This window comes from Melanotaenia boesemani, chromosome 7, assembly GCF_017639745.1.
Source record: "Melanotaenia boesemani isolate fMelBoe1 chromosome 7, fMelBoe1.pri, whole genome shotgun sequence".
NCBI classification, from domain to species: Eukaryota; Metazoa; Chordata; class Actinopteri; order Atheriniformes; family Melanotaeniidae; genus Melanotaenia; species Melanotaenia boesemani.
In genome coordinates, this window is record NC_055688.1 from 21,247,596 (window position 1) to 21,274,866 (window position 27,271).

Here is a 27,271-nt window from a genome sequence, read left to right on the forward strand (position 1 = left end):
TTTTTTACATCACATACTTTTATACTCTATGTCCTATAAATAATGTTTATGCTCTGCAACCATGATTACTTAAGGTAGCAGAAACTTGACCAAAATGCCACTACTGTCTGGCCAAGGCATGTACCTTCAGTGCTAAAAACATGGAACAAAGAAAGAAAAAAATATGTTCTGACAGCAAGAGTAAAAATCAGGTCATGAGTCATTATGACAAACCTTTAGTAAATTTAGATTGTTTTTGGTGCTTCATTCATGGAACAGAATACATCGTTGTCCAACTTTGATATAGTTAGTCAAATTAACTCCCAAATTACCTTTTCTTTATTTCCACACTTTAGATGTATTTAGGTATCAACACAAGTTATAGTTGAAACCCCTATCCTTTTTGCATGTGGAATGTTGACTCATGGGTTTTCCAGAGCGTCAGATTGTTTTTCTCTGAACAAACAAGGAGCTAATTGTGAGTGAACATGTGCAAACAGAGGATTGTACTTTGGAGTGATGGTCCAGTGTATGTCTGACAGGATGTCACAGAAAGTTGGGATAGCGCTAGTTATTTTGTTTTTACTGCACTGGGACTTCCAGTTTGGCTCTGGAGGTAAGATTTTCCATGATGTTTATGGATAATTGTGATGAGGACAGTTACACTACTCAAAGAGAGGTTATTTCCTTTCTAGCCCCCGCTCCAGGCACAGGCTCGGTGTTTCTCTCCAGTCCAACAGCTGACAGCGTCCTGCGGAGACACAAACGTTACAATTCTGGTTTCTTTGAGGAACTGCTGAAGGGCAACTTGGAGCGAGAGTGTTTAGAAGAAAAATGTGACCTGGAAGAGGCAAGAGAGACCTTTGAGAATAATGAAAAGACAGTACGTATTTGGTCCTTCTGGGGTAATGTACTACTTGATTTGTTGGTTTTTATCAGTGACTTTACTTTGTATTTTAGATGGCGTTCTGGGTGGGATACATGGGTAAGGGTATATTTAAATTGTCACTTTTGTCATCACATCAGGAAAACCAGTAGAGATCCTGAATGCTATTATGCGATGGCTCTGAAAGTCATATATACTTCTGATATACATTCACTTATACCATAAAATGTTACTGATAATTATGAGTTGATGCCCTGTATTTGGATTTCTTCAGATGGCAATCAGTGCAAGTCAAGTCCGTGTCTGAACCAGGGGTCATGTGAGGCCCACCTGGGCTACTACACATGCGCGTGTGTGTCTGGTTTTACAGGAATGAACTGTGAGATTGGTGAGTGCATGTCCTGTCGTTGGATCAAACAAAATTAGATTTTGTTTTTCTGCATGACCCAAATTTGTTGACAATGTGATATCAAAGATTTACCGGCCAGATGCTTTTTTTTCCTGGTTTCCAAATTGAATCTGTGTCTTACATCAAGCATCAATCCGGTTTTGGGTTCCAAATTTAGATTTAGGTTTTTTTTGATGATCTAAAAACAGCAGCTAAACAGAATAATTGTTATTTGACAGTGCAGAAGGGGCCAATTAAAGGTTGCGTTCACATTTTCTCTTATTGCAGCTCTTCCTGCCCATACTGGTCTTTAAAAGGACATTTTCTTTGTGCTTCTTGTATAAAGCCATTTTCCCAGTGAGAACAAAAAAAAACTTTAACACTTGTTCCCATCTGGGCTTTGTTCTCAGTGGGGAAGAGTAAAACCTGCTCTCATGTTCGGGTCAAATGATTGTGCAGTAGTAGAGGGTATTTACAGTACTTGCTCATGCTTCGTTTGGCAGTGATAGAAACACCAGCTAGACATACTTATATCTTGTGTGTTGCAGTCAGACCTGCAGGCAAGAGAGAGAGAACAAAGGCCTAAAATGAGATTGAAAAAGTCACATTTGTCGCAACTGATTTAACTAAAGCCACATTTTAGTCCTTTTATATATGTATCCAATATATATTACTTATATATAAATTGTGGATTTGGTTCCTGTAAATTTCAATAATTATGGGGCTTCCAAAGTTGTGTAAAATACATTAATATTGAGTCATGCAAAGTTTGAACAACACTGTCACTGAGTCAACACGGTTGATTCATTATTATAATTCTTAGGATGAGATTAACTTTATGTGTTTGGGCTGTTTTTCTCCTCAGTCATAGCAAAAAGATGTGATGTGAACAATGGAGATTGCACACACTTCTGCGACTCAATGGAAACTTTTGGGGCAAAATGCTCCTGTGCACCTGGTTATAGGCTGATGCAGGATGGGGTCAGCTGTGAAGCAGAAGGTCTGGATAATGAATTCTTCTGTAAATGCCATAGTTATTATGACTTTGAATCCTTGTATTACAGCTTAGATCATTTTTCTCTCATCACTAGTTGAATTTCCTTGTGGCAGAACTGCACTGACCCAAACCAACACATTTAGAAGGTCTCTCTTCATCCCTGAGAATGAAACTGTAGAGCATAACTCTTCACTGACCAACACGACATCTACTACAGCCCCTCCCTCGACACCAGCCAGTACTACAGAGAAGTTTCTTACCACAAATGATTCTATAGTTAAAGGTTTTCTAAAGAAGCTGCCTCTGTGGGCACAGAATAATTCTGAAATCCCTTCAGAGGATCCGCCTAAGGCTTTAAAACGCATTGTTGGTGGGAGGGAGGTCCTTCCAGGAGAGATCCCATGGCAGGTGATGTATTGAAACAGAAGTATCAAGCATGTGTAAGGACTTTGTTGTAATGCGTTTAACTTCCTGTTAGCACTCACAGCTATGTTCATTCACTCTTTCTTTCCAGGTGGCACTGATAGCTTATCCCAGTGGTCATCTATTTTGTGGGGGCTCCATCCTCAAAGAGCGCTGGATTATCACCGCTGCTCATTGCCTAGTGGAGAGAAAGGGCTCATTCTTGGTCAGAGTAGGTAAGCGTCACTGTGGACACATGATGAGGCTGTAGAGTGTCAGCATATATCAGTTCACAGAAAGTTTAAGATCAACTGTTTTTATACATAATATGTTGTTTCAATGGAAAGAAAATAGTTGGCTTTACTTTCTGACAAACAGCCTGTTTGTATTAGGTGCAAGTTTACTCAGCGTACATGGACTTGTGTTTGAATTAATATCACTTTTTGTATGCATTTTTTCTTTCTTTTAAAAACAAATATGTAGAACAGAAAAACAAAGTTTTTGCAGTCTTTGTGTAGATTATTAGACTGAAATTATATGATTAACTTGCCGCACTTTCCACTTAACAGTATTAAGTTGTTTTCAGGAATTTGTCCCACTCACATCTGATATCTTTATCTTCAGGGGAGCATAACATTTTCATTAAAGAAGAGAGAGAGCAGGATTATGAGGTGTTGAAGCAGCACATACATCCACGCTACAACGCAAGTCTTAGCTTGTACAACCATGACATTGCCATGCTCCATCTCAAAAACCCCATCGCCTTCTCCACAACGGTGCGGCCCATCTGCATTGGGCCCATGGCTTTCACTGAGACCTTAGTGAAGGTGTCATCCCCTGCTACAGTCAGCGGTTGGGGGCGCACACGCTTCCTTGGATCCACGACTAGCACACTGCAAAAGGTGGAGGTTCCCTTTGTAGACCGGACGGAGTGCAAGTACAGCAGCAGTGCCAGGATCACCCCGGTCATGTTCTGTGCTGGATACTACGATGTAGAAAAAGATGCTTGTCAGGGCGATAGTGGAGGTCCTCACACAAACAGCATTCATGACACATGGTTCCTGACAGGGATTGTAAGTTGGGGGGAGGACTGTGCAAAAGAAGGGAAATATGGCGTGTACACCCGGATATCTGTTTATTACCGCTGGATAAACCATGTTATGGGGTTAACTAAACACAGACTAGCATCTGATGTGGAAGACCCTGAATACTGACTACGATTTTAGAAATTGAAAATGCAAATGTTTAAATATTCTCCATGTTAAATATAGTTAACTAGCTTAAAAAAACATGCAAGCTGTTTTTCAATTAAATGTTTTTTTGAAGATTTGTGCATGAAGCTGTTCAATCTAAAAACACCTGTCAGGTCCAAAATCTGAAAAAGGTATTCAAACCAGTAAGACTTTACTGAGTGCAGCTTCTGAATGACATTAAGAAAGGAGTTTGAAAAAAAATGCTTAGAAATATAAGGAAAAAAAGGCATTCTATTATACAATTTGATAACAAAAAGTAAGAAATTCTAAAAAAATATTAAGTTCATAACATTTGTGTAATTCTAAATATATATTAAAGTGTCTTTTTATATAGTAACAAATTACAAAAAAAAAATAATACTAATAATCAGCTGCTTTTGAGCAGGTGCAGCAGAACAAAGCTAAGCTATGGTGTGTAAAACCAGAAAAAAATGTGAACGGTTTCAAATCACATGAAAAGAAAAGTTCAAAGAACAAAGATCTGCAACTGATCCTTATTCAAGTCTGCATTTACTGAAATAATAAAACAAATTTAAAAAAACTGTGTGTTAAAACATTTTATTACTTAAATTACTTTTAAAAAGCTATTGCAATGACTACCTTTCTTTCAAAGATTATTTCTTACAGAACCAATGCCGTACAAAGTGACTACCTTAGAATAAGAACCTGCTCATTGTTCAGTTACCATGCATTTTCATATAAAGACATGTTCATCAACAATCTCGTGTTACTGGGCTCACTGGGATTCATAATATTTCAAGCAATTTCCTTTTTATTTTCCAACCTGGAAAATCTGTGCAAATTCTGCAGCATTTTGGATTGAAGTAACAAAGGAAATCATATTTATTTTATCATGTTAGCTAAAAGGAAATATAAAGGGGGTGGTGCAGTGGAGTCTAGCATAGCTTTTGTAAATATATGGAGATGCGATTTCATTTGGGACACCATAGGTACCTCACAATATGCAGCAATAATATGACAGCAAAATAAATAAATTAACAACTTTGGAAATACGTGGTGCACAATGGCCCCTCCCAATTTCTGAACTCATTACCATATCAAACACAGTATATCAAAGGCAGACCTCTAAACAGAGCCTCAATTTGATGTGGTAAATCATGTAAGTCTACAATCAATATTTAATTAAGTGTTCCACACAGAGGGTATATACTTCATTTTGGCTGTATGATCTCTTTTAATGGGAAAGCGGAGATTAACTGAGCTGTAATGTTGAGAAGGAAACAGTCTGCTTCTGTGGTGATTGAGTACATGTAGCATAATTTTCCTCTCACTCTGCCTCGCTCCATCTCGTCTGTGCTGTGACTGACAGCTTAGACAAGATCTCCAGTAAAATGACAGTATTTTGCTGCAACTCATTTGTCTCAGGGGAATAGGTTGCCATCCATCTCCATCATGTTTCTCTGGGTCTTGCATTACAGTCATTGAAGTGTCAACTGAGTCTGCATGCAGGGGGTATGCCTCCCCTACCTCCCTAACATCATACATTCAAGAGGAAACAAAGCAGCACAGCAAGAGAGAGGGGAATACCCAGTAAGAGAGGTAAAGCAGCAAGCAAAGAACACATTCAGGTGGATTTTTAGTTAACGTTGTACTTCCACCTTATTAAAGTGCCTGTTGATTTCTTTTTTTTTTTTTTTGTAAGTTGATTCAGAGCAAGTACAGACTAATTCATTTTGCAAACAGTATATACAACAGACTCTTAAAAAAAGCTGGAATAAAACAAAGGCATTATGGCATGGCACATTTTGGTATTTAAACTCTCAGACTGTACAGAAGAGTGGCGCCTTAAGGAAAATGGAAAATGTCAAACAAGTACACAAAAATGAAACTCTGAGATTCATTAATCGTTACAAATGGTATCATATGAACAACAGTCTCTGTTTTAAGAAATGTTTCAGGCAAAATCCTGGTTTCCCATCCATCCAGCACAAACTGAGACAAGCAGGAACACACAACCGAGCACTAAGATATAGTGTAACCTCAAGTATAAGCCTGAACAGAATGCATAGTTTGTGAAATGACCCCCCTGCTGCAACAGCAGACTTATATCCTGATTGTATGCATTGTAGATTAAGTGCCTAAGGGACCAGATGGAAAGACCATCAGTCAGAAAAGAGGAAGACCAAGTAGGATCCAGATCCAGGAGCATGTTGTTGATTGTTCTGTAGGGCTTAAACAGCTCCTGCACCTTTGTGCTGATGCCTGCAAACACCTTGTATCTGAAAACATTCATTCAGGAGGTCATCAGTGAAAGCTATAGAAGAAAATGTCTGTGGAGTTCCACTTCCTTCTCTTTGATGAGCTGAATGGTGCTGAGGAAAGCAGATGCACAGAGGAGCGAGGAGAGGTTTGCTGATAGTGCATCAGTTATGAGACAGATGTGACTTAGTCTGTTCCTTCTGTCTGCTCATCATCCGCAGGTAAATACTAAATTCACACTGCACTTTCTTCTCTACGGGGAGCTCAGCTTCCTCACCTTCAGGTTGCCGGGGTCTGCAAGAATAACACAGACTTCTAAAGAAAAAGATCAAAGTGAGGCAATACCATGACTCAACATGGAAGTATAGGGATTTTCTTTACCTCCCAGCCTGCAGGACTGTTCTCGGCCGCTGTCTCCTATAATCAGCTGCAGGCTAACAGCAGCTATGAAGCCTTCTTGACGCCGACTCAGATTTTTTACCAGCCTTTCCCCCAGGATGATAAATGGTTAGAGAGGATGATAGAGGAGATAGTTACAGGAACAAACTGGATAAATAAGTGCTGTCATAAGGTTAAATTTTCTTTCACATTCTGTAAAGCAGGGATTTGGTCTTTTACTTTAAGTAAATACAGTTTAAGATTTTATGCCAATCATTAAACCAACTGGAACATTTGGATTTATGATTGGGGGGAAAAAAAACTCACCAGCGTCCCCTGTTGTCTTCAAATTGTAGTTGAATGACATCTCCACATTTGATGGTAATGCTGTCTGGTCCATTTTGGGGGCAGTCAGTAAAAACCCTGTATCTGCCTGGAGACTGACACAGTTTTAAAAAAAAATAGAATAAAATAAAATAAACATACAGTATGACATGGGAATACAAAATTAGGTATAATTATCACGCAGGAACAACATTAATAGAAATGACTGCCACAAAATTGATTTAAAATATAAATAAAATCTCTATTTATTTGAATGTCCCATTTGATTAAAACATCAAATTTAAGATATATACAATCATTAGCTGATATTACTATAAAAGGCTTCTTTATACTAAATTTTGCAGCTGGACATTTGCCGGCACCATGGAGCTATAGCTTCTTTAATTATAGTGTCTGATTGGAGGATCACATGTCCAGTGGATCTGTGTTTACAGGAGGAAGTATCCCAGACATCCACATTAACATTAAACCCGGAGAGCAGATACTACCATGTTCAGCTTTGTAAATGTCAGGACAGCAGTAACAAACTAATTTTATCTTAGCTGAACTGATTTTCTTAACACTCTGAACAATGTACGATTTTACCCAGACCACTACAATGTAAATACACTGCTGAAAAAAAGGAAGGGAACACTAAAATAACACATTCTAGATCTGAATGAATAAAACATTTTTATTAAAGACCTTGTTCTTTACATAATTGAATGTGGTGACAAGAAAATCACACAAAAATTATCAATGGAAATCAAATTTATTAACCCATGGAGGTGTGGATTTGGAGTCACACTCAAATTAAAGTGGAAAAACTCACTGCAGGCTGATCCAACTTTGATGTAATGTTCTTAAAACAAGTCAAAATGATGCTCAGTAGTGTGTGTGGCCTCCACGTGCCTGTATGACCTCCCTACAAAGCCTGGACATGCTCCTGATGAGGTGGCGGATGGTCTCCTGAGTGATCTCCTCCCAGACCTGGACTAAAGCATCCGCCAACTCCTGGACAGTCTGTGGTGCAACGTGGCGTTGGTGGATGGAGCGAGACATTTTGTCCCAGATGTGCTGGATTCAGGTCTGGGGAACGGGCGGGCTAGTCCATAGCATCAATGCCTTCATCTTGCAGGAACTGCTGACACACTCCAATCATATGAGGTCTAGCATTGTTTTGCATTAGGAGGAACCCAGGGCCAACCGCACCAGCATATGGTCTCACAAGGAGTCTGAGGATCTCATCTCGGTACCTAATGGCAGTCAGGCTACTTCTGGCGAGCACATGGAGGGCTGTGATTTCACAGAAATGTGATTGACTAGGAGTTTTGAGCAGTGTATATAAACTAGTCAGGGACTTTCAGAGTACCTCCAAAGCACTAAGGTATGACTTATACTCCTTTTATATGATATATCAGTGAGGATGCGATCAATGTGCAAGAATGTATGTAAATGTGTGTAAAGCTCTCTGCAGATAAGCAGCAATTTGTAACTGTGCTAAACGGTTTGATTAGTAGTAAATCTTGTAAATGTGAATCTTCTGGCCGTGTACAGAATGTGAGGACACATTAATCCAAACATCTGAGGGATTGTGGCGTCCACTGATTTATGTGTGTAAGTAGTTCTTAAATATTAAAGAACATCATTTTTGACCATCTTTGAAAAGTAAGAAAAAAATCTAACACTGTAACAATACAATGCCATGGACTAATTTCTTCCTTCTTACAAAATTAAGGATCTTTGGATTATTTCTCACTGTCAAACATCTAAAAGGATTTTACACTGATTTGAAGAAAAATAGATATAATATGCACGTTGAACATTTCAGACCTTTTGGGGCCTCTATTCTACTAGGTATAAAGAGTTAGAATAAAAGTGTGTCATGAAATTTCTTGTATATTTATGTTTTACTTGTAATCCAGGTCAAATATAGGCTAAATGTGAACATTTTTCATTTTCAAATAGTCTGTGTCTAAATTTTGACCTTCCATTAATTCTAAATGTCTTTTTAACAATAACCTCTGGACTGGCAAATTTTCACTGAGTTGTATAGTTAGATATTAAAAGAAGCAAAATAGTAAAGCTTTTCCTTGTTGTTACCATCTACAACCAATAAGATAATCATCTGTTTTCTTTATTAGAAACATATTTAGTTTTCTGTGGTGTTAACAAAAGCTGAGGGAATTCAAAATGGATGTGCATTTGGTCTCACCAGTTGTACCAAACCCTCCTCCTCTGTGTCAGATGGTTGAAAGGCGTCACGACCTCCAGACCACTCCTCCAGACCTTCGCAGATGTCTGCTGTGTGATGCGCCCCTGGCCAACCTGGGACACAGACATGTTCTTAAAGGTACCGAAGAGCACATCTGCTGTAACACAACCCCTGAAAAAGCACCAGGTAGATACTTAGTAACTATGTCAACATTAAAATGACCCCTTTGTCACTTACTGGGAAATTAACAAGAACGTAGAATCAAAAGCTAATCTCAGTAGCTGGACCTTTTTCCCCCAAAGTCCTCGATGCACCTGGTTCTTCAGGTCAAAGTACACCTGAACTGCTGAGGGCGAAAAGTCAAATATCTACATTAGATTTTATAATGAAGTTGATCAGCAAAAGCAATGCAACCGTGTGCATAGCAAGTAGAATTTTAATCAATTCTTCTGCAAATTTTGTTGATTAAGTTACTAAGTATCTACTTGATTATGATATAAATGTCTCAGGATGAGCTTTACTCACTCCTGCGATTGTGCTGGTGTTTAGGGGAGTGAGGCTGGGGGTCTGGACTGCTTCGCCCTGACTCAGTGTCCTCTGAGCTCACTGACGTCCTCTGCTGTTTGCTGAGAAAATAACAAATAAAACACCCGTGGTTACACACAGCACAGAGTCAGTCACGCTCAGGACAGATGTTGTCCTCAGTCATAAAACCTCGGGTCAGCTTCCTGAGTCTGACTGATAATATAAAACTGGCCCCAGATCAGTTCCAAGAACAACTCTGCCCTGTTGTTTCTCACACAGCCATGACCTATCAGGAACCAGCCAGACAGCACACAATACTCAGCAGCCATTTGCAAGACCCGCAGTTGAACTTACAGGCCATTGAAACAATGTCCACATAGAGTTCACATGTGTCAACACAAGAAAAGATCTGGTCTCGATTTATTAAGATCCACATTTGGAGATTTGGTCAATTTGTTGGTGGATATTAAGATAAAATGCTTAATCAGATCTCAAAAAACGAGCACCATCTTAAAAACACAGCTGTCATGAGGAAATAAGGAGAAGTCATGGAATGAAACAAAAACTCGTCTTCTGTTTGCTTGTTGCATTACATGCAAAATAGCAAATCCGAGATGCAGAAATAAGAAATAGTCTTTTGGTTCCATGTTAGAAAGCCATGGAGGAGCTGCTCAAACACTAGCGCCAGAGAGGAGAGTGGGGGACAGTTATGAACCACAAATGGAGGTGATAAAAGAAAAAGGAGGGGGCTTGCAGCTGACGATCAGTATGCAAACACAGCAGTCTGGGGTTTTCGCTCCTCATGCCGTGGTGAGGCGAGCGAGGCTGAGTTTACCACTGAGCGTTACAGCAGGTCAGTGGCACTTGGAGCTGTGGCGGGGGCGTGGCCGGGGCCGTTGCCGGGGGCTCCGGTGACGGGGGCTCCGAGACCGCAGGCACAGAAACACGTCAGCTGACAGCGAGACAAAGTCCAGCCCCGGCAGACAGCCCCTGGGAACCCCTCTGGATGGACGCACGCCCCTGCAGGTAGGGGATGGGAGGAGTGGGGACAGGCAACTAAACAGCAGTGAACACGAACAGAGACGGGTCTGTGCCCATTGTCACAGTCTGCCACACACAAAGCAGACACGAAATGATTGTCACGTTCACCACAGCTTTGATCTCATTTGACAATGCAAATGTCATAGCTCTGTGCGCGCCTGTGTGTTTGTACATTTGTCAGCCTACAGTCATGCTCCAAACACATATCTGACACTACTGACCTCTCAGTGAGTGGTGGAGAAAGCTGCATGTGTTCAGTCATTTGGCCATGTTGATATGCTTCATCTGTGAAAAGAAAAGGAGCAGGATGTTGTTAGGTGACATAAACTGAGATTTCAGCTATTTCAACAGAAAGCAGTTGATTCCATGGTGAGGAACTCTAAGCCCAAAGGCTCACCACAAGCTGTGGAATTTCAACCATGTCTCATGAGGGATATGGCAGTGAGAATCAGTTAAAGCCCTGAAGGTTAAGAGGGAATTTTGTTCTTAGAGTCTTTCCTCATATCAAGTGAAGTTTCTCACAGACCTCTGAGCAGCTTCTGCTGGTTGGTCAGAATTCTCCGGAGCTCATTGAGCCAAGCCATCTTTACCTCCACTGTAGGAGCCTGACAGACAAAGGAGACAGGATAGGTTACATGTTGGTATTTCTGCTGAAAGGCTTTTCACTGTAGATTATACAATTAATTGTATTTCTGTTAAATAGTTAATGAATCCATATAGCATGCTCTGCTTCAAAACACCCATAAAACCAAATATATTCATTTAATTCTAAGAGAAGAGTTCTATTATTTCATTACAAATATTAAAATATAAACTGATTATTGAAATTGTTACTGATTGATTGGTTTTGGTTCAACAATAACAGTTGGAGTAATAGTAATTGCATCTCCAGTTTAAATTACTTAAAATCTACAGTGAAAGTACGAAACCTCTTACTTGAACCACATAGACCTCCTCCCTTCCACTATACCAGATCTCAAACTTCTTCACATCTCCCTTGACATTCTCTGTTATCCCCACAGCAGTCATCTGCCAGGATAGACACACACAAAGTGCAGCGTTAAGATGAACCACGCTAACAGCACATCAGTTACATCATGCAACACATCTGTCCTGTCTTAACACAACATTTGTACTCTCAGACACACACACCTCAGCTTTGTGGCTGCTTCCTTCCCACATCCTCAATAATAAATCAAGAGCTGCAGCTGTTGGAATGACAGCAGATGTGACATCCCACACATCAGCATTACAACAAAAGTAGTGACCGGCTGAGCAGCTTGCTAGACGTTAGCAACACCTATGCCAATATCAGCTCAGACTCTCCTGCAAATAATCCTCTTCACCACAAACTGCTAAAGCCTGAGAACTGATCACTGTAGATAATAAGTGATTAAATTTGGTTAATTCATCAATTTTATACTTTTTTTTGTCACTTTAGTTTTTATTAAATGTTTATACTTTTAGTAAGAACAAATTATTTTCAGTGATTCATAGCATTTGGAATTGGATGAGTATTGTCTTAGGAATGTGTCATCAGCAGCTGTAAAAGGGCTCAATTACAGGCTCAGATTGTTACCATACGTGCGTGACAAAATTATGGACGACATTTTTGTACAAAATAGGACAAAAGTTTTGCACAAGGAAAATCTCTCTTGGTATTTTGGGAGTTGAGTTGTTGCAGGATTCCATAAATGTGACTGAGATTAAAGGGAGTCATTCAGAAGAAAAGTGTGGAAACAAAAATGTCGGAGAGTAGAAAAAAATCTAAACTGGGACATGTTGTTTTGGAATTTAAAATATTAAAAGAAACTGTGGTTTGTGTTTGTGGGTTTCTCATTTGTGGCCACAGTAAAAGAAGGTTTCACTACAGCGTTGCAAGGAAGACTCCTTGGAGGTGTGGCACCATCCCATTCTAGGCTTTTTAAAGGCATACTGATACTGTGGAATCAAAGCAGCAACAACAGCGACTACCTGGTGCATTGTGTTCCTTTTTTCCATTTCTTACACACACACACACATCGATTTAGCTATTGTTACTACCTCAGCTGTCAACTCAGAGAAGCATCACAGGTGCAACAGTCTCATACTGAACAGGCTGTGTAAACAGTACAACCGTCTTCCTTTGGAGAGAACTGGGACATGCAGAAGTGGTTGCAAGTTGTGGTATGAACTGATTATTAAAACATTTCTGTCCATGCATGGCACCCTACAAATTATTCTATGCATTTTCAGCAAGGTAACAAACGTCAGGTCAGGAAGAGAAATCCTCCACTCAAATATCTTTTTTCTTTAGAAATATTCCAAAGGAGCAGAGACATGCTGCTGACGGCATCGGTGCAGTTACATTCTACATACTGTATATTTTACATTTAGCAATCTTAGTAATAAATACTAGATGTGAGTGAGTTTTAGGTTTGCAGCAGCGTCATTTCTGTTTGAGCAAAGATTGGTGATGGTTGTGGCTCAGGAAGTAGAGTGAAAGTATGCCCATTAGAAGCTTAGTTGTTCTGTTTCCCACCCTGTGTTTAAGTTATCTTGGGTAAGACACTAAACCTCACATTACCATGAGGTTTATTATATGCATGCATATTTTATATTTGCATGTGAAACATCCGGTACAGACCAACCTTGAGACAGTGCTTGAAGCTGTATGAGGGTGTCTTGTCGCTGCCATCTCCGTGCTCCTCCCTTCGTTTGCACAACAGCAGAGCTCTCTCATACAAAAAGAGGTGTCTCTGCATCGGCTTGAAGCGAGCCAACTCCTTCATGCGTGTGGCACCTCTCTTATGGCTAATCCACACGCTAAAAGAACCCTGCATCAGCACACGGCCAAGCTCACAGATGTCACCCTACATATGATGGAAGAAGGTATTTATTGCTTTTTATGTTGCAAATACTGTATATTCAACACATTTTAGCACAGCCTGATCTCAAATTATTTAAATTTGAGGAATACAGAAAGAAAAAGAGAAAATAAAATATTTTGTTTACCTCATATCCTGTGATGGCAATCTGATGCATGGAGTCATTGACTGATTTGAGCAGGTCCAACATGGCTGCCAGCGCCCCCTGCAGCTCAGAGGTTCCCTCACTATTGGCACTATATTTTAGCAGCTCCTGAGAACATCCCGATGCAGCATATGTAGGAAATCCACACACAAATATAGCTGAATCTGGCTTGTTTTTTTTATATGAATACAAAAGTAAATAAGAAAAGAAGGTGAAGTAAATGAAAAATACAACTTATGTCTTCATGCTATACCTTGAGCAGCAGCTGGTATTTGGTGAGTCGCTGGACTGGTTTTAACAGGTATGAATCCAGACCTAGCTTGTGCTCCAGCTTTCTTTGACACTCCTGCACAAAGAAGACTAATTCAACCACAACGTATGTTGAATTTGTCAATGAAAAATCACAGCAAACTCCTATTTTGTCAAAAAACTAATATTAAGTCACGTGTAATGCAACTAATTACTAGCAACAATCTTTGTGAGAATTTAATTCATGCTTTCAATTCTACGCAGATGATATAATCATCCATCATTTCTCCTCTTCAATAATCAAAACTATGGAGTAGTTATAGCAAACTCTAGTTTGCCTTTGATGTTATTTATATTCCCTTAACTCACCTTAAGCTGGTGCTATATGCAGTTAAATCCAAATATAGGCAAACTTAAACTAAATACTATGTAATATTGTACCTTGTATTTCATTACTGGCTGTGGAAATCATACATATCACTGCACTGAGTACGCTACCGCTAAATGGCTGTCTCTCTAGTTGGGGGATTTTGCACTAGTTGATTTTTATGTTTAAAGCTAAATAGACAGAGAACACACAATTATATGAAGCTATCCTATATCTCTCAACCTACATGTCTAAAAACCAGAATAAAAAGGACCTTTGCTCTCATTTTATTCTACAATAATATCTCAATCTGGTTCCGAGTGTGGGAAAAGAACTTTGGGGGAAAAAAAGCTTCTAAATATGCTGCTCCATCTATTTGGAATAATTTACAGACTGATTTGAGATTAACTAAAATGATTTTTCAGGTGGAGTTTAATTAGATTATGAGGGTTCGAGAGGAAAATTCCTTTGGTCAATCTGACTGTTTCTGTGTGGACATACTGCCTTCTTGGCCATATCACTCTTGAAAAATAGATTTTTAATTTCAGAGCAGATTCATCTGGTTGAATAAAGGAACATTTCAATTAAATAAATATGACAGCTAAATAATAAGAGATGCTAAAAAAAAGTGAAAATATGGCAAAACTGACCTGAAAGAAGCTGCAGTCTGAGAACTGCTTCCACAATGCATCCGAGCGTGGTTTGTTCTGACAGTAGCATTCATACATTTGGAAATTTTCTTTCTGGATAGACAGGATAGAGGAATGTGTTCTGAATATTGGGAATTTACTTGTAAATTATGTAAAAATGACCAAAGTACAAAAAGACACAACAAGATAAACATTCATTTTCTCACCTGCTCAAGAAAACGCACTCCCACACCTTCTGGAGCCTCAAGACATCCTTCCAGGTCCTGAAGAAAAACCCTGAATTTTCAACAAAAAGGTCAAAGGTTAAGAATTAGATCTCATAAGACAAAGGAAGTGGTTCAAACAAACCCAGATTTCAATCCATAGCTTCCCAAGCTTTAACATTTTTTTTAACATTTATAAAACTTTACTCATATAGTTACTCTATAAATAAAATCAGTTGTCAGTAACGTTAGCAGTTATTAATATCTCTTAGACCACTTATTTCTAGTGCTGACAGTTGGCTTTAAAAATGCCTAAACTGAGCCTAAACTCAGCAGGTAAGAAGCAACACCAAAATATTTAACAAATGTTCATCTCCATGTAAGTGAGTACTGAATTACTGAGTTTCCTTTAGATAAAAACCAAAAGAAAGAAAGTAAATCACAACCTGAAAAATAAACCTTAATTACAGCTCCTGAAACCTGGCAAGCAATTCGGTGGCTGCCACCAATGCTCAGCCGTTCCTGTTTCTTTTCATTCAAATGGGTCTCTTTGTGTTGTGAGTCATTAATAACTTGCCTGCTGTGAAAATTGTAGATCTCAGGCATGTTTCCAAAGAGAATGTCTTTCTTACTGCGAAGAATTGGGGGCAGAAGCCCCGACAGAGCTGGGTTGTCCATTTCAGCCCTGTAACCCTACATTATTTATGGAAACAATATGATTTATGCAAAACTGATCAAATATGCATCAAAGATAAATTTAAAAAGAAATTTAGACCACAAACACATGCACCTATTACCTAAAACTAATAATGAAGATATTTGAATTCTTTACAAGAATATTAGAAATTTTCTTACCAGTAGAACTGAAAGCAGCTCCTCCACATATATTCTTTCTGTTTCTATGAGTTCCCTCATCACATGACTGTGACGCAAACATGTATACAAACACAGACAGACATTAAAAAAAAGAGGGAGAGCCAGAGGGCATCATTAGCACTGAGCAAAGAGAATCATCTGAGTAAACAACATCAAAAGCAGCACTGAGACAGATGGGTGGACGGATGCCTCCTCCTCCTCACCGCTTCAAGAGATCCGGGCTGTCATCTCCATCCAGACTGTATGACACACAGCTTCGGCTCTCCTGGTAGTCATGAATCACTTCTATCTGAACACACACACCACCAAGGTCAAGATAATTACAACATGAGATCATAAACATTTTTCAGGTCTCTGTGAAACTGGAAATGGAAGGAAATTAATTTATGTAACAGAAATTTCAAACATCACTTACTTTTCGAGGGTTAGGACTCTTTCGGGATGCTTTCTTCCCAGGAAGAGAGATGTCAAATGTGAACTTCAGACCATCACCTGTGATAGCCACATCATTATCATCATCAGCAGCTGCAGCTCATCAAAAAGTATGAGTGAAATTCACATACAGTCTTTTTCCATATGCACAGAGGAAGCATACAGAGAGAATGACTAATTCAAGTCAGTCTGCTAATCCAACACTATTATTTTTTTATGACAGAGTTTGAACATGGCAGCCTCAAAGGGATTTATTGGCTCTGCTGAGGAATTTTTTGATTGCTCGGTATTAAAAAAAAACATTAATCAATAATGATGGACATTTTAGGTAATCAGTAAAAATAGCTCTGTTCCTCTAAAGGAGGACAGATATAAAACAGTGTGTGGCAGTTATGTTAATGTTCAGTTAGATTCTTACATGATGATTCATTTTCACATGAATGGTGTGCATTCATGTGAAAATGCAAGTATGTGCATGTAAAGTTGCACTATTTAGAAGTGGCTTGTGTCTAATGTATCAAAGAATGCTGAATGGATTTATAATCACTCCCACTTTCTTCTTATTACTCTCATTACTATGGCTAATTATTGTAGAGAACAAAACTATAAAGACATGAATGAATGTGAGCAAAGGGCTAAAAAGTTATACATTCAATAGATAAAGGCACCTTCAGTGGAACAAAAGACCCCCACAATAGATAGAACATACAGTTTTAATTAGATACTACAGTATAGCTTTGCAAGCCTCCCTTGTGGTGTAAAGAAAGATAAAAAGAGGTCTTTTAATTTATATGAGCCACATAAGCTTCTTTGGCAGCCATTGCGAGCAGTCAGGTTTTTCCCAGTGGACTTTGTATAGTACCCTCCTTCAAGCATGTGTGCAAAGGCGGCATGCAAACCCCAAAGGCCATTCAGAAAAACCCTGGATGCTACACAGTTGGACCCTGTAATGTGATAGTTTAACCATGGTGCCTAAAGGAAACATTTCAGGGGAGGGAGGGAGACTGATACCACTAAAGAGGGGAGGGAGAATAGCAAAAGAGATTTGATGTTATATGCTGCACATCCGGGGAACTTACCTAAAACAATCTATTGTCATAAAGATCATTCTTTAAATATAACACTACATAAATGAGGTTATGTACTGTTTATTTTATTCTATCCTTTTTAATGCACATATGGGTGTGTGTGTGCTATACCATGCTTTGGGGAGAAGAGCGGGGATTTAGAGCGTGGTGGGTTTTCAGGTCTGGGGGCCACCAGCTGGATTGGTCGCACATGTTTATCAGCCAGCTTTCTGAGGCTAGCTTGCCTGTTCTGGATCATCTGCTGCATTACTGCATGCTTTTCAAACGTTTTCCTAATCTGGGCCTAACAGAGACACACACACAAAAAAAGAGAAAACATGTAGAAGGAAGGACATGTAGCATGCTCATGTATGGTTTATTCTTTTGTTCTATCCAGAGGCTGGTTTTTATATTGTCCCAATTTAAAAATAGTGAATGTACTGGTTGCTTTTAACACTGGTTTTAAGGTTGTAGTAGCTGACCTGTAGATCAGGCGTGATGACAGCCTCATATTCAATGGCCAAGATCTCAAAGCCGGAGCTCAGCAGTGAGGGCGCCTCTTCCAGGAACTTTTCAATGTCCTTCAAAGCAGCCTGGGCTCCTTCTTTGTTGTGGAACCTATCTACTAGCTGATTGGCCAACATATATGCACCATTATCACACCAACTTTGGGCCTGAAGGCAGAGATCACATGTGTGTCAGACTGATATCTGATAAGAATGCCCTTGCTGTACATGTTTGTAAATTAATGAACGTATGCATATATATATGATTACCTGCTCAAGACAAAGCAGCAGCTGGTGTGTTTGCAGAAGAAGCGAGTGTTTGGTCTTGAGAGCAACAGAGAGTGTATCACAGTGGTGGCGAAGCTCGTTGCAACGCTGCATGATGAGAGCCATGGCATAGTGATGACCAGCTGATAGCTGGTGTCCGTGGAGGATGATGATCTGGGCTCGAGCCATCAACTCCTAATAGAACCAACAAAAAAAAAACACGGGGAAGGAAGTCAGTTTTCCTGTCCATTTTAGACCTACAGTTATATAAAAACATTTTACCATTTTCCAATACAAATGATATATTTTGGTTGAAACTTTTTGAGTGAAAACAGGTAAACAACTCCTACAGCAATTTCTACATTAATATAACAAGCTCTTATTCAAAGTGCATTAACAATTGCAAAAAAGACTAGGTATAATATATGCTTGCTGCAAATGTACCAGGGAGATTAGATCAGACTGTGAAAGATCAATTAGAGAACTACTGACCTGTGCGTTAGATTCCAGAGTGTCCAGCTTTTTGAGCATCTGTTCTGTTTGAGCCAATGTATTCACATTTATAGAAAGTTCCTTCTCCTGACTCATGAGATGCTCCAGACATAAGTTCATCTAAATAAAAACACACATATATCCACATTATACCCAGTCAGTATCAGTCAAAGTAATCCAGTCAGAATAGCTGTGACTTTTGCCAGCTTATCCATGAGCATCTAACCATCGTAACCCTGAATAGGCAAAAAGGGCCATATGCCTAATGAAAGCCCTTCCAGTTTTCCTGGACTGACAAGGTAACATAAACATGATGATATTAAGAGTATTTGGAACCAGCAAAGGTGTGAATTTTCCACGAGGGACATTACTGCTGAAGAACAATGATCTATGGAGTTATACCAAAACTGCTGGTTTGTTACTCAACATATAAAATAATCAATGAAAAGCAATGCAGTTCGTAGTTTCATAGTTTTGTTGTAGCTGCAGTGCCTTTGACAGCATTTAATATTTTAATCAGACCTTGGGGATTTCTTCACGTGTCCTAAATTAAAAGATGTTAACTTCTGAGGAGTATGCAAATAAACAAGATATCATGAATGCACATGAGAAGTATATGAAATCCTTACCTCCTGAAAACTTTGCTCATATCTGAGCAGTTGAAGGTACTGATGGAGTTTGAGATGATGCTTCTCAAAGAAGCCATCAAAGGCTGACTCCATATCTCTGAGCTGGACAAGAAGCCTAAAAGAATTGGAGGAGCTTATTTATAGCTCTCGCTTATTTTCACTACAATATCCTCAGTTGATTTTCAGAGGTATGAAATTTGAGAGCAGTCACTGTCTTACCGCTGGACTGTCTCCCAGTCCAGCTTCACATCCCACTGGGAATCGTCCTCTTTCCCAGTGGTCTCCAGGCTGGAGAGAAGATGGCGACCCTCCTTTGAAACTGACCGGATTGCATCCTTTCAAACAGATATTGTATTATAAATATCAGATTGATACCAAAATGGTAACAGTAATAAACAGGGCTTGCATAAAACATTACCTTGAGTTTTCTGTACTTTTCAGTGTGAGTCTCAAGCAGATGTTCGATGGCTTTCCCCTCATCAGGCAGTTCAGTCTCTGCCAGCTCAGTACCAAAGCCCTGCAGCATCTGAGCTATGTCTTTGACTGTTACAGCAAAACCTTCAATGGCCTGTAGCAAAAATGAACAATAACAATAAGCTGTAGCTTTATGAAAATGGTACAAACACATTATTAATCATTGAAAATATCAGAAAGATAACAAAATGAATGCTGTTGAATTTGTTTACCGTTCGTAAAACAATCCAGTCACTGTGACAGTAGTCCAAAGTGCCTCCAAATTCAGACGTCAACTGGTTCTCATCAATGTAGCGAAGCAGGTCTGTGACAGAGCTCAGCATCACCACCTAAACATGCAGACAAACCTGTAACCTTACAGAAAACTCTACTGTTTCTCCTATAATAGTGAAAGGAGGACTAAAGGATGTACAATCAGCTGAGGATATAGTAAATCCAACATCTGTAGACAGCAGAATGAAGTGTCAGTGGAACTATTAAGCAAGCAGAAGAGCTTCAGAAAAGTGTGTCTGGCAGCAAAAAATCCACTTACACTACCAGAGATAAACAAATCATACCAGAACAGTTGGCTGTTTTATAATGATTGTTCTGATATAAAAGTTCAATCTGAAATCAACGTGTGTTCTCTGTCTAGTTTACCAAACAATATTTGACTCATGGAGCTCCGGTTTGTAACAAGAATGAGTTGTACCTTGTCATGATGTAAGACATATTTGGTAACTGAGGAGGAGCTGCCTTACTGGCATCTTTAGCATGAAGTCGTCTTGGCTGAAGCGGAAGCCAATATCTGTGACAGTACGGTGGAAGAAGCTGGTGGGTCGGAGCACCAGAACCAGGTGGAGGTTCCCAGGAAAGGAAGCCTGGATTAGGGCGAAGAGTTTCAGAGTTACAATGAGGATGCAAAAAATGGAAAATTTTCTATCAAATCAAAACAATATGTTTATCTTCATTAAGATGTGAGCAACTCTGTGAATACTGGCTCAGCAAGAGACTCGACCTGAGAGGAATAAAGAACATTAACAAGCTGTTATCCTCACAATCTGGCAGGAGAGACTTCTGGTCTGTCACTCAGGAGATAAGACTACTGTCAGTCTAATGGATTAAAGGTTCCATTGCACCACTATACACATCATATGATGCAATTGATTTTCAGATAATTTCATGTCATTGCGTGACTTTGTTGGCTTTCCTGTGCAGCATCTGCATCATGGTGCAACAGCTGTATAACAGCAGCATATCAAGCTTAGTGAAAGATGGGACAGGAGCAGTGAATGACTACTATGACATACTTAGAGTAAATAAACATATATCTGGAACCATTTTCAAGCTGAACATTACATCATGCATATTTAAATAATATAAAAGCAAGCTCTGCGGAATGTTTAATAAAAGTATCAATTGCATGTGACGCATCTTGACATTACTTTGTCCTGTCTCGACCTTCCTGTTTCAAACATTAATCGGAAATGTCCTAAGTGTGGGTTTCGTCTGTGCGCTCGCACACAGCCAATTGCATGACTAAGCGAAAAGCGCGCTCTGCACCGCAGTGCTACACTCAGCCGGTGCCCCTGCCGCATTCATCCTGCCCACCCAAAAACTTCACTGCAAACTCTTCACGAGATTATTCTAACGCAAAGCGCTAGTTACCGGGCTTCTACGGATCCTCGGCATCCCTCGGCGGTAAAAGCAATCGGTCATGGTGTCAGAAGCCATCTCGCTTTAGCATAAGTTTCCACCCAGCCACTGGAAGTCGGTGCCAAGCTGAGTAAGATATGCGGCTGCCTCCTGACAACAGCCGCAGCGCTGCTGCCGCCTGCTGCCTCTCAGATGGAGGGTGGCAGGCAGCCCTCAGTGCAACGTTTTCCCTCCCACCCACCTTCCTCTTGATCCTTTCCTCATCTCTCCCGAGCATCCCGCGTCATTTTACAGTTTTTGCTTACTCATGCATTTGTAGCAGTATGCACCGGGACGTCCAGTAGGCTACATATTGTGTAGTGTGTTCTTAAAAACTATGCGTTGTTTTGAAGTCTGGATTTTTAAGCCAAAATATTCAATGCTGCTTTGTGGAAAAATTCGGCTTTTCAGTACCATGGATAGCAACTCTTTAATAATGAAACAACCTCAGACATCACCAAAGGCCAGCTGTCTCAGACATGATGTCTCACCCATCAGTCAAACTAGTTAGGAATACTACAGCTTTTATGGCAAGAAACACACAACTTACAGCTATCCTTGCAAGTGCAGTTTTAATAGATGCCCACGTATCCAGTCTTCGGTCTAAAATAATGATGAATTTGACTCCTGGTTGCCTTGTTCTGAGAGGAAACAAATAAATAGCATTTATATAGTCATATGCAATAATTATGGATTTTGTACTTTAGGAATTTTATTATAAGAAACAACATGTAAGAAACAATGAACAGTATTTAATAAATAATTGCTCAAAAATGGTTCCATGCCTTCTTGAGACAATTTAAGGAACTGGCTGTCGAACTGATCAAATAATCTGGAGGGAGCGTGAGGTTATGGCATAGAGGACATCAGAAGGATGTGTAACCCTGACTCTGTGCTCAGAATACAAGCTTTTGGTGCAGTGCAGAAACAGAGACTCAGCAGGAATGAAAGAGGGAGGACACACACCGAGGGATGAGAGTGAGGTATGTAAAAACTTTGGCTAAAGCTTCTTCTGGAATGTCAGTGAATGCTGAGCACTCTGGCAGGGTGATGATGACACTTGAGTCTTCCCCACGTCCTCCTATGAAAATAATATTATTATTCAATTAATTTTAGAAAATGCATCACTTTAGATTATAAATTATATATATATATATATATATATATATATATATATATATATATATATATATATATATATATATATATTCAAAGAAATTGACCAATAAAGTTAAGAAATGGCTTACCTGACAGATATGCCACCTGTTTTTCTATATAGCCTCCCACCTCCTTCATGCTCAGAGGGACAGTCACCTCTGAAAGATGATGCAAGTTTTACAATTAAAAAAGCAGAATGCAAAAAATGAAAACACTTAAACTGTTTTTTTTTTCCTGTTTGGTTTTGTTTGTTCATTTTAGCTTTACAGTTGCAGATTGCATGAACTCACAATGCTTTTAATGACAAAGATAAACATTTTTGGGAGTCTTTTTAATGTTTCATATAATGAAATGTCCCATAACACTTATTCTAAAAACTGAGTTCTGGTCTTTCCTACTTCTGTTTGTAGTCATTGAGAAACTTTGGCCTATGGTGAATTGACCAGGCTGACACACCTGACTAAATAAGGTGTTACAAGTGATGTTGTACATAAGAACAAAAACTCTAAGATAAAACCATAAACATGAGAGAATCACACCCGTGAAACATGGTTGTGACAAGACACTTTGGGGGAAGGATAAAGAAATAAAGAGATCCAGAGCTTCTTTGTAAAGATGGGCTAATCTTTGGAAGCATTTAACTCTGTTACATTGATAAAATTAACAAATGTATTCTATATTGCAATATATTATGTCATTAAGTTTAATACAGAAATAATTAAAACCACTCACAATGAGTTAATAAGTTTAACCTTTTTGCCTTTACTTTAAGGTTATTAAGGTTTCTGCACCCTTACTTGTCAGTTATATTTTTTTGTCTTGAAAATTCAACAAAAAGTAACTGTAATTGATTTTAAATGGTGAAACAGTCACAGACCTCTATTTCTGTTGGTTTCACCGTGCATAATGAAGAGAGGGACCTTGAGAATTTGAGCAGGGAGACAGAAATAACAGTCAAACAACAAAGAGGAAGAAAACAAAACAAAGAGGAAGGATAACTTAGGTGTTATTTTCCATGAACCAACTGCATTAACAGTGTGTGTCAGGCAGCAGGTAATGAGCTGAACTGGTACCTGCTAAATATTTGATGTGTGTCTGTAACAGAGATGAGCTGAGCCAAGCCAGGCCACAGCAGCACCAATGGCTGGACCGTCTACACTCAGATCCAGGATAAGGTTACTGTCACAGCTGAATAGCTATATAATCATTAATATCTGGCTACAGGAAGCATTCAGAGAGCCAGGACACACCTTCAATTTATGGACTTGGTCTGGTGTTAAAGACTGTTTTCAACTAGGGTAAATGCAGTTCACAGGGCTGTAATCCAACATTCACAAGGCAAATGCAAAACTGCATGTTTTACAGGCTGTAGTCTCTCAATTGTGCCTCATGCCTGATAATTCAAGGAGAAGCAGATAACAATATTAACCACTATTTAACATGACATAAATTATAACAGACAATCCACACTAAGCTTTTTAGAGTCCATTTCTTTCAAGAAATGTTTGGGCATGCATCATGACCTCGGCAGATGAAAGGCAGTATGTACATATGAAAGTCAAATAAACTCTGTTTATTTTCTGTTCAGAGAAATGTTTGCCATTGTAGATGGAAACAGAGATTTGATTTAGACCAATCCCTTTGGTCTGCTTACAAAGCTGAGAGAAGGAAGCTTATCTCTGTTGTCCAAACAGCTATACCCATCTACACCAGTTTCAGAATTTACAGCTCCTACATGAGAAGAATGTATTTCTTTAATAACATCACAATTGACTGAACACTTATTTAACCATTTTGACAATGATCAATGTAGGTAGGTAGGTGACTTAAGTTTCCAAACTACTGAAGTGATGTAACAGTGCCACAGTAAATATTATTTTCTGAGGGGATGAACATTAACACCTTCCAGTTAGGTCCTTAGGCAAGACCCTCAACACTAGTAACCTACTACTAACCAATGTAAGTCGCTTTGGATAAAAGCATCTTCAAGATGACTGTAATAATAATAAAATATAATAATATCGAATCACATGCTATGCTAGCTTTAAATGTACAGTGCATGAACACATCATATCATTGATACCCAAAAAGCAGACATGTAATCCCTTGGAAGGCAAAAAATCCCCTCTCACACATGCAAACATGTTCATGTTCCGAGCCTCACACTGCTTTTAGGGCATGAGGTCTTTGCTAAATGAAGCTTTAAATGCTTAGGGGATTAGACTGGTGGGTGGCAGGTTTCTGGTGGAAAACAGTGGAAGAAAACTGGGTTTTCTACCTGCTGGGATCCATAAAAGCTAGACTGGTTTTGAACCAAAAAAAAAGCCTAAATTGTGAACACTGCACAATAGTATCGCAGGGCTTTGTAAAGGCAATCTGATGCTTTTAATGTTCTCTTTCTAGGTCCTGGGTCCTGTATTAAATGTCCTAGGGTGTTTGACAAGGATTTGTGACACTGTAACAGTGTTTATTTTCAGCTAATCTTACAGTGATATTTGCTATTATATGTGGTCTATTGCATCAACCATGGAGGCAAGAACATATTTTTTCCTGAGTTGCGGGTTGTTGATTTTAGTGGGTCTCTGCATCTTCCTGAGATAGTTTTTTTACAGAAAATATAAAAAAAAAATTAATATTGAACATGCAAACATGACACACAAGTAATATTGCCAAACTTAGTATTTGTAAGCTTGGGCTATATGGAAACACTTAAAGCAGCTATGGTGTCAACTGAAGTTGAAACAATAAAAGGGTGTGAAGTGTCAAACAAAGTTAAAGCTCTAAATAGCATTGGTGGATATTCAGATGACTCAGATTTAACTGTAATCGTAAGAGTACATTCTCATTCAGGGTGTAGTCCAGCAACTGAGTAAACAACTCTGTTGTCATATTATGTGAAATAGATTTATGTGATGATATTTTCTTAATGTTCAACTTACCTAAAACACTTATGTAAGGAGAATGAAAATGCTAATCTGCATGCTACGTAAAAGTCTGTGGTTACTGATACATCACTTTCATTCTTACACATGTTTGCTACAACACCATTTGTAAGCAGATTAGGATAAACCAAGAGTGCAAAGTTCAAAATAAGACTGGCTTTTTCCTGCTGTCTGTTGCCTATCTACTTCAAATCAGGCACAATGAACTGAAGCTGTAAAGAGACAAAGGTCTATTAATGACATAATAACTTAAGGGTGCCAAGATCCTAAAGTAATCACATTCTCCTCAGGAGGATGCTGCTCTAGTCACATCAGTCACATCCAGTGCTATTTATGTCTTTTTGTCTCTTTCCTTACCAGTTTTAAGGTATATACAAAAGCATAACTGACAAATGCTTGACAGTAACAAATACATTTTTTTTCTGCTCTAAATGCATCTGCATTATGTAGCAGTTAGCCATGTAGCTAAATTATTTAACACTGCATCTTGCAGTGTGTACCATCAATGCCTATTAATCTACAATCTCTTAATTTTAGTGTATTGGACAGTAATAGTAGTTTTTACATTGTTCCAGTGATCTACAAATTAATCTATGCAGACTGAGGCTACAAATCATTCCTATGGATAAAAATCTATCCATCTGTGATGGCTTAAAATAGCTGACATAATCCCTGCAATAGCCCACTGCTGGAGCAAAGCTGCAGAAAATGGCACATCAATAATACTCACTAACCTAAGGTGGAGTTCTCCATTTACTTCCTGGAATGGTTCTTAGAAGTTATAGATGCTCACTGTAAATCAAACTAAATCAAACTCTGCTACAACACATTTTAGGTAATAAAAAGCACTATAAAATACAGTAAAGGAGAATTGTATCAGAATAAAGAACTGTGTCGAAAAGCCCGATAGTGATCTAAGCCAAAAGAGGTCTGTCAGCATCACGTTACTTACGCTGCAGAGTGTTTTCCAGCTGGGAGCCAGCCTGCAGGAGACAGTGGTAGCTCTCCATCTCCTCCTTGGACTCTTTGCCTGGCTCCCTTTCCTGCAATGACGATGGGCCCATTCCCTCCGACTGACTCAAGATCAGGCTGGAAGAACTCTGTTGCAGAGACTATTTACTGTAGTCCAGGCCTCACATCCTCTTCAGAGTCATGTAGTCCTCCATAGTGCAAGTTTACATAAGCCTACAACACGGAAACGTATACCCACGTGCCTCTGCAGGTCTAAAGTTCCCAAAAGGACACTTCCCTGAGGTTGTTGCTGGCTTGTTCCTGACCTTGAGCTACATAGAGTGCCTCCACATTGAGCTACACAGCTTCAAGATCCGTCTTCACAAGCAAAAAACAGTAGTTTGCTTACTGGTTGTTGCCTTGACAGGGTGTGATGTTCTCCCCCCCCCCCCCCTCTTAATACACACCAGTTCCGACAGCCTGCCCTGCTTTCAGCAGCAGTCAGCTACTTCAAAACAAACACAGCTCCATCTGGCCACTGCTGTCTATGTCTCTTTCCCCTCCCCTCTCTGAGCTTTAGTGCGTCAGCTCTGCACAGCACAGAGCTCAAGAGTCTGCTGCTGACACACTGCCAACTCCCTCCCTACTTTTCTTCTGACATCAAACTTCTTCGTGCTTCATTGGCTTTTTTTTATGCTCTCTGTATGTAGGCTG

The 27,271-nt window shown here is 39.3% G+C and overlaps 2 protein-coding genes across 6 annotated transcripts; one reads left to right on the forward strand and one right to left on the reverse strand.

The window, feature by feature from the left end:
• Positions 1-481: 481 nt before the first annotated feature.
• Positions 482-3,973, forward strand: f9a (coagulation factor IXa). The gene is made up of 8 exons (XM_041989927.1): positions 482-595; positions 675-862; positions 940-964; positions 1,140-1,253; positions 2,119-2,253; positions 2,345-2,658; positions 2,765-2,888; positions 3,277-3,973. Exons 1-8 carry the CDS (start codon positions 499-501, stop codon positions 3,864-3,866), a joined length of 1,587 nt encoding a protein of 528 aa, XP_041845861.1. The 5' UTR covers positions 482-498; the 3' UTR covers positions 3,867-3,973.
• Positions 3,974-5,518: 1,545 nt separating this feature from the next.
• Positions 5,519-27,107, reverse strand: mcf2a (MCF.2 cell line derived transforming sequence a). 5 transcript variants are annotated; one of them, XM_041989921.1, is made up of 30 exons: positions 26,559-27,107; positions 22,754-22,822; positions 22,473-22,587; positions 22,057-22,147; positions 20,573-20,692; positions 20,045-20,161; positions 19,777-19,926; positions 19,578-19,693; positions 19,359-19,473; positions 18,730-18,849; positions 18,241-18,432; positions 17,947-18,138; positions 17,597-17,768; positions 16,381-16,457; positions 16,169-16,254; positions 15,945-16,011; positions 15,667-15,782; positions 15,093-15,162; positions 14,887-14,979; positions 13,874-13,966; positions 13,603-13,728; positions 13,239-13,460; positions 11,545-11,637; positions 11,135-11,213; positions 10,830-10,893; positions 9,568-9,668; positions 9,043-9,155; positions 6,831-6,943; positions 6,507-6,610; positions 5,519-6,419 (listed from the first exon to the last, which is right to left on the reverse strand). In XM_041989921.1, the coding sequence occupies exons 1-30, from the start codon at positions 26,668-26,670 to the stop codon at positions 6,379-6,381; spliced, it is 3,339 nt and encodes a 1,112-aa protein (XP_041845855.1). In that variant the 5' UTR covers positions 26,671-27,107; the 3' UTR covers positions 5,519-6,378. The 5 variants fall into 5 exon arrangements, with proteins under 5 accessions (XP_041845855.1, XP_041845858.1, XP_041845860.1 ...); XM_041989923.1 differs by lacking the exons at positions 5,519-6,419; positions 6,507-6,610 and adding an exon at positions 9,280-9,385 and having other exon boundaries at positions 6,840-6,943; XM_041989922.1 differs by lacking the exons at positions 5,519-6,419; positions 6,507-6,610 and adding an exon at positions 9,280-9,388 and having other exon boundaries at positions 6,840-6,943.
• Between the last annotated feature and the right edge of the window lie 164 nt (positions 27,108-27,271).